The 12,702-nt window shown below is 40.8% G+C and overlaps 1 protein-coding gene across 2 annotated transcripts in view; it reads left to right on the top strand.

Moving 5' to 3' along the window:
- LOC119031941 (seizure protein 6 homolog) overlaps positions 1-10,250 on the top strand; it is a 104,292-nt gene extending 94,042 nt beyond the window's left edge. Inside the window, exons 10-18 of one of the 2 annotated variants that reach the window (XM_037120767.1) lie at positions 2,437-2,633; positions 4,134-4,328; positions 5,953-6,144; positions 6,281-6,475; positions 6,663-6,701; positions 6,818-6,929; positions 7,025-7,121; positions 7,601-7,673; positions 9,119-10,250. In XM_037120767.1, coding sequence (XP_036976662.1) covers positions 2,437-2,633; positions 4,134-4,328; positions 5,953-6,144; positions 6,281-6,475; positions 6,663-6,701; positions 6,818-6,929; positions 7,025-7,121; positions 7,601-7,627 — 1,054 coding nt within the window. In that variant the 3' untranslated portion in view covers positions 7,628-7,673; positions 9,119-10,250. Of the gene's footprint in view, positions 1-2,436; positions 2,634-4,133; positions 4,329-5,952; positions 6,145-6,280; positions 6,476-6,662; positions 6,702-6,817; positions 6,930-7,024; positions 7,185-7,600; positions 7,674-9,118 lie in introns of those variants that run through there. The other variant, XM_037120766.1, reaches the window with a different exon arrangement.
- The last annotated feature ends 2,452 nt before the right edge of the window (positions 10,251-12,702 follow it).

Here is a 12,702-nt window from a genome sequence, read left to right as displayed (position 1 = left end):
CCTGTTGTATTAATATGTGGGAAGGTTTTGTTACTTACTGATCTAGAAGAAAGAGTTTTGAACTGTCTCAAGTCCTGGCGGTCAGGGGGAAACATGTCAACAGGCGAACACACTTTGACGCAACACCGACGCTCTCCTTCAAGTGAATGCCCGTCGTATCACTCTTGTTTTACCTCTATCACTCCCCCTCTTTTCACCTTTGCTGTCTCCTCCATCAGTGGCTTCCTTTTTTCTTTTGCAGCATAATGTTTCCACAGTTATTCCACCGTTACCTGGGGAAAACGACGCCTTTTTCTCACAAAGCGAGGCTTATAGGGAACCAATCCAAACACAAAGGCTGTCATTTGTACACTGTGCTCAGTATTTGCTTCAGAAGGATAAGTTAAATTGAAAATGTTGACCATTACCAGTTAAACATAGTTTGACCTCTTGATTTAGTCTATTTCTATATGTATGTTGACAGCCCTGTGACCTCACTCACTTGCAATTTTTGGAATTGCAGTTTGAAAGGATGTATGTCTGTTTTAAAAAGAAAAAAAAAAAAGGAGGGAACATGCACAAAGATTCAGATTTACATAATAGAAACACAAAGATTGCATCAGCGTTGCGAGTGTGCAGCTCTTTCTTCATTACCTGCCTTTTCCGGCAATTGTTTAATCCGAGAATTAGCAAATGCTCTCAGACGCACCACATTTGCTCTATTTCTAGAATATTTTTGACTCTTGAGTTCAATTCGACCGTGGCTATTCAAGCAGCCATCTGTGAGCACTGCACACGCACACGCTTGTCTTAAAGTGGATCACCGCTCAACACGAGATGACATGAGGGCGTTGATGTTATTGCAGAGTCAAAGCAAATCAGTGGGGAGGAGAGATAAACACGGGCGGTGAGACAGTGACGGATGATTTGAACGAGGTGTGATCACGACCGCAGCCGAGAGAGGAGCCGGGCTGCCTGATTTTCAGGCACTGCAACATGCAAAGGGGAACCAAGAACAGTTGGGAGGCCAGATACAAGTTTTGGAAAGCATTGGTGTTCTGAAAACTGCTTCTGCAGTCGACTGATTTATTGATCGTGGTACTAGACAGCTAATGAAAGGGACAGACGTGTCACTAGTATGAAATCACTGCTTCTACCTGTGACATGCATGAATAGGGCTGTGTTATTAATGCAGTTAAAGTGAAACGTTCATCAAAATGCAATCTAGGTTTTTTTGTCGATGTACCCGAGTCAAACCTTTGTGTAAAAGCACATGAAATAGGCACTTTTACATTTCACATTTGGAAATCGATACTTTTCGGCTGGCAGTACAGCGGCTAGCAGAACAAGCTAATGCTAACATGAGTCGTTAAAAAATTCTCTTTTTAGTAAAGTCTGTGAAGACAAACAATGTTCTCATTGCTCATGTTCATGTGTAGAGACCCTGGTGATACTACGAGCAAAGTTTTATGTTGTGTCGAACCTTCTAAGTGTTTTAAAAATAGCGATTTTGATGCTAGCGTAAAAGTGCACTCCCATTGAAAATGAGTTTGACTTGAAAACGAAAATAGGGTAAATCTTAAAAGTGCCTCTTTCGTCGTAATTATGCTTTTACATGAAGGTTTGTCTCAGGTACATTCACAAATAAAGCCTAGGTGGCATTTTGAAGAGAGTTTTGCTTTAAGTTCTGTTCAGCAGACATCGTAAATACTGATAAAGTAATCATACTCCTAATCATCTCTGGGACATACAGCAGCCACTTTCCCCCTGCTCATTAAATCAGCAGGCAGCTACAACTTCTATGGCTTCTCTTTTCTTTTTTCCCCCCTGCCGTCCCCTGTGTGTGAATAAATGTCAAGCTTTACTGATGCTCCATAATCGGGGCAAGGACATACGGATCTCCAAATGGAAAAGGTTAATGCATTCTTAAGTTAGTCAATGACAGCAGAGATTCTGTAAAAAAGTGCCTCGGCCGCCTCGTATTCAGTTGAGGACACCTCAACATTTGATTTTCACACCAGTCGTTGGATATTTATTTACTTACTCAACTGGCTTTAGTCCCAATTATTTTCCATAATCCTGGTTGCCATGCGTAGCACCTTTTTTTGTTTGCATAGGCGTGGTGACACAAAGGATAACATTATGTTGTGCCTATATATTTGCGAATATTCACTCCGGTACATATTCATGAGAGCGATGTGGGGGGGCCAAGAGGCATACCATCATGAATTATTTAGTGTTTACTTCACATCAGATCTATCCAATATAAACAGAATTAATATTTTCCCAAGTACTGCTGACATCGCTTTATGTCATCAGCTCCTGCTTTCATCACCCAAGGAAGATGCCCCTGAGCTCAATACACACAAAGAAAACACACAATACACAACTTCAGACATGAAACCCTTCAGTCTTACCATTTAGAAGTTTAATCATTTTTTGTATGTGTGGTCTTAGTCTCCATGTTGGCAAGAACGACCTGCTGACCTTCTACGATGGCGATGACCTGACAGCGAACATCCTGGGCCAATACAGCGGCACGCGGCCACACTTCAAGCTCTACACCTCCATGGCCGACGTCACTATTCAGTTTCAGTCCGATCCCGCCACCAACATCTACGGCTACAACAACGGCTTCGTGGTCCACTTCTTTGGTAAGACTGCGGTTTTCTGTCTTCTTCAGTTACCTTAAAGGTGTTTTTGATAACCTGCAGCCGCTAAATTTGACATCCCGTCCCCCCTACCATTGCATTCACGTCTACCGTCACAACAAACTAATGCTAGATAATGTTAACCTTAGTACCACATGCCAACAAATGCAACATTGCAAATATTAATGTTGTGAGCACAAGCTTAACATCATTAACCAAGGATGTTACATTTAAACCTGGACACAGTTTTGGAAGCAGAGCTCTATTCATTCTTATGAAAGGTGCTCAGTGATGCACAAACCCAGAAAAGCAAATCTTTCCAGCTATAAAATGAGACGGATATTCCACAATTGTTGCGCCCAGAGAGTGTACACAGTAGCAACTTTTTAGCTAACTTCTAGTGTAGCATCTGGCTAATTTGAATAGAGATAAAATGATTCTTGCTGCTCCAAATCAAACTTTAGAATGGATTAAATTATGTGCACTTAAAAAAATGTTTCTACCATTGAACAGCCACTTTTCTTTCTCCTATGGGGGAAAAAAGTCTTCCCAGGCTGCCGGGCATCACATCACCATGCAGTTACACAGTTTGGCCGCCACTAAAGTTGGCTTCCTGAGGTGCTAGTTGCTAACTCTAGCTAGCTTAGCACAATCATAATAATGTTTTTTTTTTGTTGTTGTTTTTTTTTTTAAGTCAAGAGATGCCTTTTACAAGCTCTGTAGATGTCTTATCAAAAACATATTCGTCTACATAAAAATTGTATCAGTAGAACCTTTAATCTGGTTAATCACAAAATCACAATCTAAACTGTCTCTTCCTCCATGCTGGGTTTTGTAAAATGCCCGTTGCCAGACAAGAAGAGGAGTTTAAAATGTTACTCTTACCTGGAGCACAGCAGGTTACCAATTAGAAAAAAAGGAGTCTATTTATTTCTCTGTTCTCTTGCTGTGCCTCTGTCTGTCTTGGGGCTTATCCCAGGTGCCCGGGATTTGATAACAACAAACACAGAAAACACAATAATAGCGTGCACTTAAACATCAGCTGGTTTGGCCCGCGTGCTTTGTTTTCTTGGCCATGTATGGGTGCAGTTTGGGAAGCGCAGATTGACTGGTGCCGAAACCGCATGCTGTGTTCCTCCCAGCAAACATCACAGAGGCTCTATTTACATTCTTCTCCCAAACTGCTGCTGTTTAGTGCACACAGAACAGACAGCCTCGCAGTTGTTTTCATTCCCTGCAGAGAGGGCCGTTGCATAAAAACACTCAGATTTTTTCCTCGAGGAGCCTCGTCATGTGGTCTTGATCCCCTCATAAAGAATGGAAAATTTACTGCTCATTACCCAAGAGAATGTAGCATTGTTAAAATATTTCCGCATCCCGGTACCATTGTCTTTCCTCATTGTGTTGATATGAATGGCAAGGATATCTGTAATTCTTAATTTTCCGTTTCCCGCCCTGTCGCTCCTCTCCTCCGCACCACCGACTGCTCCCAACGGCAAGCAGAGGTGCCGAGGAACGACACCTGTTCTGAGCTGCCCGAGATCACCAACGGGTGGAAGAGCACGTCGCACCCTGACCTCATCCACGGAACCGTCATCACCTACCAGTGCTACCCTGGATACGAGCTGGTAGGCTCCGAGATCCTCATGTGCCAGTGGGATCTCACTTGGAGCGGTGACGTGCCGAGATGCGAGGAAGGTGAGAAGAAGCACAACAACAAACAAGTGCTTTTAATCCACACAGGGGAGAGCGAGCCAGAGTGACCTCACCGGAATCCTCTGGCCTCGGGTATCGCAGTGAGCAGATTAGGTTACGCAATAAAACTCATTCTGCCTTAGTTTTAATCCGCACGTTATTCAGACTTCTAGACTTCGAATGGTAGCTAGATTTTAGAATAGCTTAGTCGTCGTCACAGCCCTCACTGTGTGCATTCGTAAAAATAAGTCCAAGCAAAATCATCTAGAGGGAGGGAAACATCAGCCTGCAATCACAGCTTTTATAACAGATTAGATGGTAATCACAGCGATAAATTATCACAAGGCTGAATTTTACCAACATAAAATAATGAAACGTCTGATCAGTCCAACAGAAAGCAAAATGTATGCAGTACTAACAGAAGTGAAGTTCCTAATGCAACTAACTGGCACTTTTCTCATGACCCTGGCCAGCAGCAGTGGTTGCAGCTATGATCGATGCACTTAAAGTGCGACCGGCAGTATTTTAAAGCCCAAAGCCTGTTTACAAGACTTGTGGAGCACTTGTAAGGCGTAAGAGCTGTATAAAACTGTTTGTGGCCCCAGAGGGAGCCATATAAAATCAGATCATTTGCCTGAAGTGATGTCACTGAAGCTTTGAGTCTGAGTATGACACATTTGTAAATCAAACAAGTCGGTCTGTGGAGTTCTGTAGCTCTCACCCTAGCAGCTTGTACTAGCACAACACACGTTTATCTCAAACCAAACTATTGACAGTCATGTCAAACTTTTTTTAAAGTCCTCAGAGAGATCATTGAGGGTGATAGTCATATGAAATCATACAGATCAAGAAAATCAGTTCACATAGTTACAAGACAGTTATTAAGGATGTTCCTTAAATGTCTATGAGGAAGAAAGGTTTTTAGTTAGAACACTTTTTTTGATTGATTGATTCCATCACACTGCTGCCCTAAAACCAGGAGGCAGTCTTTCCGAGATCAGTTCTGGCTCAGGGAGCTTGAAGAAGCAGCCAGTCGCTGCGAGCTCCAGCGCAGCACAGACGTGATGTATGATGGTGGTTTTCCAGTCGGACCCTCGTAGATAAACAGGTACCAGTGGTTGTTTAGACAAGGAAGAAGAATGTGTGGAGAAAAAAAAGACTGTATCTTTGGTTCCTCTGCATCGATTTTTAATAAAACTGTCAACAGTGTTACAGCCGTGCAAATCTAATTCAAATCTAAACGTGCTCTTGTCCACACTGTAAATAGTGCTTAAAGGTCCAGTGTGTAGGATTTAGGGGGTTGTGTGGGCAACTGTTTATATGTACAGAGGGAGCAAGTCTTCACTCCCCTTATTTGGAGTTGTGGACAAACACAGTGCTGGAAAGGTCACATTTTTAGTGGCACCCATGTAGAGGGGGAGGCCAGGGGTATTCACTGGGCCTTTTTAATCCTCTTGTTTGGCATTAATACAGTATAATGGATTTATTAGTGCATTATCTGTTATTAAATCTGGAAAAGTAATATGATAAGAATAGTATGAACGATTGTTTTCCTCACTCTACTGCCGCCATCACTGGTGGCAATGATAACAAATAACCATCCTCATTTCTTTCTGTGACGCACCAGTGATGACATGTCCCGACCCTGGGAACGTGGAGCACAGTCACAAGGTGCTCACAGGCACCCGCTACACTGTGGGATCGACGGTGCAGTTCGTCTGTAATAAGGGCTACGTCCTGTCCGGCAACAGCCTCCTCACCTGCTACAACCGAGATTCAGCCGCACCCAAGTGGAGCGAGAGGCTGCCCAAATGTGTCCGTAAGTCTGAAACATACGCATCGCGGACGCTGACATTCAAACCTGAAACCTTTGCCTCAATAAAGTGTGAAATAAAAGTTGTATTGTGGCTTTCTACATGATAAAGAGTGTCAGTCGTATGTGTCCTGCCTCTCAGCTGAAAAGTACGAGCCCTGCAGGAACCCCGGCGCTGCCTCGACCAGCGTGCAGAGCTCTGAAAAGGCCTTTTACCAAGCAGGCGAGACGCTGAGCTTCTCCTGCCACTCTGGCTATGAGCTGCAGGGCGATGCCACCATCTACTGTATCCCTGGACACCCCTCTCAGTGGAATAGCACCCCCCCTGCCTGCAGAGGTAAACCATGCCCACACACTGCACTGAGAACCTTTCAGGCTATTACAACTCTTGAAACCTTTGGAAATACTCAGACCTTTATAACTATGTGGTATTGATTTGCTCGCTGTCGGTGAATGCAGACTGTGAATGAAGACTTTGTACTTATTTTGCACTGAAGTGTTTTATATGCTCTGTGCTTCTGTAGCATCCTCAACACAATATGTGAATGAGCGCAGGCTGGACGGTGAGTCATGTTTTGGAACACTGCAGCATCAGTACATCGATATTTCTTTTTTTTGTGCATTTTCACAAACACAATAACTGTTTTTTTTGTGTGTGTGTTTTTTTTCTCTCTTGTAGTTATCCAAAATATGGATTACGGCATGGAGGGAACCAATATCGCCCTCGCAGTTTTTATCCCCACCACAATCATCTTGGTGGTTGTCCTCGGGATTTATGTCTACTTTGCAAAGTAAGTAAATAACTGAAAAACTTTATTCGTTTAATCCTGAGTCAAATGAGCCGTTACATGATGTCCCCTGCCTTGCTTCTCCGCTTTCTGCTCAGACTCCAAGGGAAGTCCATCAGAATGCCTTCATCCTTGCCGCCGTACGAAAACATGACGGAAGAGTCGGCCTTCGACAACCCCGTGTATGAGAGCGGAGTAAGTACAGATGTCATGAGCATGCAGGACGTGGATTCACACAACACCAGCGTGCTGTCGTGATCCCTTCCCATCTGGCTGTTCAGCCTGTCACCATCTCATAGTTCGCCAGCAGAGGGCACCCTCCACCTCATCTTTCCATCACTGCATCAGTCATCAGTAAGAATGGTCTTAAGTGACGATGTTGCTCTTAAGAATGTAAGGGAAGGACACTTTTCCTCACCTCATTGTGTGGTCAGAGGTCATTTACATACATTACCCACCTGGAGGAGTCAGAGTGATGTGTTTGACTTGCTGTACATCATTCACATCGTGGTACGTCATCGCTTTACCTGTGTCATATAAATGTATCATGTTGTATGCATTAATCATCATGGATCTGTGTCATCTCTTGTTTGTTATTATTTAAATTCACTGGTTTAAATTGTGACCGGAGCGTCCTCTTATCTCCCCCCCCCCACTCCTCCCGCTCCCTTCAGCACTGGCAGTCTCATTCTAGATATTAAACCCTGTCAGTCTGTCCGGCTCGGCCGCACTGCTGAAGAAACTGAGGTGAGATCTCTTCTGGTGATGAGGGCACATCTCACTCACTGTCACCTGACCATCCTGCAGTATAGTTTTTGACCGCCTGTTCATACCAGCTACATATTCTGATGTGGTTTCACTGCAGAGGTTCAACATACCGTATTAACATGGCGGCCATTTTCCCCCCACTACGTCACGCTCAGGATGGGAAGCCCGAAATGCTGGGATGCGAGTCATATAAACATACAGGAACCTGACAAATTGTTACTAATTCACTGGTTACCAACTGCTAACGGGCCATATTTAAAAGGTAAAAACAACATATTTGTAAACTCACGATCTAACACTTCCTACTTAACATTACCATTACCAAATTACACGTTTTTGGCCAGTTATTCTACGTTTATAGAACACCTGGAACGCAGCATTACGACATTTGAGCTCTCCCACCCTGACTGCAATGTCAGAGGAAAAAAATGGCTGACATATGAATATGGTCTGTGGATGCTTTGTAGACATTTTCTGTTTTCTCTCATCATTTTCTTCGCTGATGTCTTAAACCACATTTCCGACCAGTACAGAGCCACTGGTGGGGGAGAATTTGATGTGAAACATGACCTCAAAAAACAACAGATGACATTAATTTACATCTAAGTAAATGAAACTTTCTCTATCTTACGAAATATTTATTGTTTTTGTTGTAAAAAGCTTTAGGCTACTTTTTTCTTTAAAAAATAGAAGAAAAAAAAAACTCACTCGAATCCCTGTTGCATCTCTCACATTCTAACAGTAATGTTGTGCTCTCGTGGTACAATAACAATTGTAAATGTTTGATTGTAATATCTAAGTCACAAACATGATACTTTATCAGTCATGTTGTTTTATTTGTTATTAGCAGCACTTTAAGGCTCATAGCTCTGTATTTTCTTATTTGCTTGTTTCTTGGCGAAAGAATGATGAAATAACTGAAGTTGCCAACAGAGAACAATTTGGAAAAAGAAATAAAGAGATAAAACCTGATCGAGGTCCCATTTTTGAAAATACTTGTCACTACAGATAATACTTATCTTAGTGGTAGTCATTTTGTCCACTTTTAGCAATAAACAGTAATGGCATTTAATAATTGTCCACCCTAAAGTAACATATCCAGCTATATCTTTTCTCATTATGTCATTATTTCTGTTTTTGGCGTGTTTTTACCAAATTGTAGATATAGTTTCCTCATTTCATTATATTATATAATATTATATTATATTATATTATATTATGCCACCATGATACAGTAGATGCGTTTTTCTCACACAGCTGGCTTTGCATGTATAAATCATTCTGTATATTCATTTTTTAATATTTTATAGTTCATTTGACTGTATTTAGACATGTGCATCATAAAAAATATTATTATTATTATTATTGCCTCTATCATTATGACTCTTTGTTAACTGATACATGTATTTGTCTGGTCTTTACAGGACAAATGAAAAAGATTAAGGGGTGTCCGTTTAGAGACCTTAAAGCAAGAATTGCTCAAGCTTTGCCTTTTGGGACCCTCTCTGCACTGCTCATCTTTTCCTCCGACCTTTTTGTTCACCCCTCCAAAACGATTTCTCTCCATTTTTTTTTTCTCTTTGTGTGGATTACTGTAAATATGTCTTTCTCTCCACGGTTAAACCTGTGAATCTGTGGATCACCATGGTGATATTTTTATAAAAGTAAAACCGCTGATGGCCGTTGGTGATTGTATGTTTTTGAGTACTTTTTGATGCCCCCAGTAGCAATTAGAGGTTGAGGGAAATGGCTCTTCGATTGTTGAGATCTGCTGGATACAAATCCACACCCCCATCACCTTTAACACTCTCTGGAAAATCTCGCCATCATTACTTTGGTTTTCTTTGTGTGTATGGGTCTGCTATTTGTAAATAAACTGCCTGTCCAATATGAGTGCCTCACGACTGACTATAACCTGAGAAATCACATGTGAAGATGTTTGTAAAAACTGCATTAAGTTTAAGTATGGTTTTTGTATTTATAGGCCCGTCATTCTTAGCACTGTGTTCAGCTATTTTTCCATCTGACAGTTTTTTTCCTTTAAACAACCGACGCCGGATATTGTCCTTTCAGCTGATAAGTGGTTCATACTGCATATAAGCCTCAGAGGGTTTTCTCAGATACATGTGTCGCCATCAGCTATGCATTACTCTGTTCCTCTGCCACACTGTAAAGTCTGCCTCGAAGGTCAAGTAGCAATTTGTTCATTTGTGTATCTGCCGAAATACATACATCAGCACACCCTCAGATAAAACCCAGAGACAACATACGGTAACCACAGATTGATTCCTGCATAGTATCAACGGTTAAAAACTGTGCAGTCTGCAGATAGATCCTTGATGTAACAGATGGGGTTTTTACTTCGGTCACATTGTCGTGGTGCATCTGCTTGTGTTAAATTTGTAAGATAGACCTCATTGCCCTCTGTGCATAATCCTTTATATTCTAACGAGTCTTTTCTTTCAGCGTCACAGCTGGTGAGACCACACACAGGAAACCAAATCACCCTTCGAATATCTATAATACTCTGGTTAATAATAAAAATGAATTGTTGTTTAAAAAGGATTTTCATGGACTCGTTAATGAGTGCTGAGTGTCGTTCATGATTACACGCATATTAAAGCAAGACACTGAGGTATATCTGAACATAAAATGGCTTGGATCGCATTGATTACCTCCACAGGTAAGTGTTTGATAAATAAATAATCATCTGATATTTCCATTTCTAGAAGATTCAGTGGTTTTATGATGCTTTAAAAAGACAGGCATTTAAATAGAGGACACGTTTACATGGGAAATTACAGTGTCAAATGATACAGTTAATGTTTAATGAATTGCATGTAGCTGCTTTGGTTTATCTGTATCATAAGTAGAAATTGAAGTGACTAATTCTTACATACTTGTGCCTTTAAAGTCCTTAAAAATATAAATCAGTTAGAACCTGGTCAAGCTTTAGAAGCAGTAGCCGTGAGCTGTCTTGAGCCAATTATCCCCGTGTCACTGCAGCATACATATTCATATTCAAGTGATAAACATAGTAAAGTGGTGTTTGAACCATATGGAAGGGAGCGCTTCATCACATTTGTTGTACAGCTGGTTACCTCTAGATGGCAGCATGGTAACAAGTGAGACATGAGGCGCGAACGTGAGGTAAAGTGCGTCTACTTGAGCTTTGCTCAGACTGTAGTTCTCATTCAGCAGTCTGTCCGAGTCAACTCTGATCTTCAACAGGGTTTATTGAATGTTAAGTACATGAGCAATCAGAGCAAACAACAATAATCTGCCTTTAAACACGCAAAGAGAAACTAATTCCCCACTGTGAAAATGGGAATATTATAGAAACTGAATAGAAAAACAAAATAATTCATATGTACAGTAAGTTATGAAATAAAGACTTCCACACAGGTTATGGAGACTACTTTACACTGTCTTGGTCTTTATCATTAAAACAAACAGACCGTATAGAAAGTCTCCTGGGCTTTAAACAAACTAAGAATTCAGCTATCCCACTGAGATTCACAAAGCTGAAGGGGGCGGATTGCTTTTGGCATGTTTACTAGTTTTATTAGAGAGTGGAGGTGCAGTTTCAGACATCCAAGTGTCACATGGTTTCATGTTCATGCGGTTTACAGTTGTCTGATTTGTCATTTAAATGAAAAGGTGAGCAATGACATCAGGTTACAATGGATATAACATGGAGGGACTTCATCTGTGATAATTATTTGATATAATTTTTCTTTTACCAGACTCTGGGGTTTAATTTGCTTTATTGTTAATTAAAGCTGGTAAAACTGTCGATCACATGAAGTGCAGCCATAGGTTTTATGACCATGATAAGGTTTCTGTTTTTTGTGCCTGTGTTTATGTGGGAGCTGGCTCGTCTCAGTTGGTCGTTTGGGGGCAGTCACCCGAGGTTTCAGCTGAGCTTTCACTCTGATGCAGACCAGCAAAAAGCAGTTTGAGCCATTAAAATGTAAATTTCCTGTGCAGTCAGTCTAGGTTGAAGGGGGGGGGGCACGACTGAGGATCTACTCACGTGTCAGCTTGATCTCTCTTTGTTCAAATGTTGATCACGGACTGGCTGAGTTTATATATATATATATATATATATATATATATATATATATATATATATATATATATATATATATATATATAATAAAGCATGAATAGAAAAATAAAGATCATCAGTTTCAGCAGCTTGCAGTTGCTGTGGTTTCAACCAATTGAGTGTGTTTTGCTTGAGATTCAAAAAGTGAAATCAAATTATAAACTGTATATATGGTTTTTGAATAATTCCTGAATAACTTGATACTATTGTGTGTCACTTCAAATGAGGGGGCTGTAAAAGGTAACTAATGATTAAGTATTGAGTAATTAATGAGTCTACATGGTAACGACTTTATATTTATTTATTATATTTTACTTTACCTGAAGGTGCATGAAAAGAGTAAGTAATGATTAAATCATTTGTATTTAATGAGACAGTTGGTAGTAACTGAGTACGATGTTTCACTTTACTTGAAGGTGCTCAAAAAGAGTAAGTAATGATTAAGTAGTAAGTGATTAATTAATAGTCACTAGTTTGTGTCTCTCAGTGACTGATTCATAGTTAATCAGGAGCAACTTAGGAAGAAAGTGGTAATTTTGTCGATTCGCGAACTAAACGTTAACGTCCCAGTCCGTTCTCTTAACACATAGTCCACTGATTACAGTTATTCAGGAACAACTCATTGAGAATTCATTGCTGTGATTAATTCCACGCTTTCACCGTTGTAACTACACATGTTTTCGTGTACCCTGTGGTAAAATGATATCCAATAACAGTAACAGTAGGCTGAACAGTAATGCTGTCCAGAAGTCTAGAAGTATGATGATGAAGATATATGACAGCAAAAACCAAGGTGAAAGGTGATGGTAGGTAATATACTACTACTAAAATCTGTATATCAGTCACCAGAAGGCCTGTTTTGTGTGGGGCTTCATTGTCATCCAAAGAGGGGGTTAG

The sequence above is a fragment of the Acanthopagrus latus genome, chromosome 13, assembly GCF_904848185.1.
Source record: "Acanthopagrus latus isolate v.2019 chromosome 13, fAcaLat1.1, whole genome shotgun sequence".
NCBI lineage: Eukaryota > Metazoa > Chordata > Actinopteri > Spariformes > Sparidae > Acanthopagrus > Acanthopagrus latus.
This window is presented reverse-complemented; position numbering and strand designations above follow the sequence as displayed.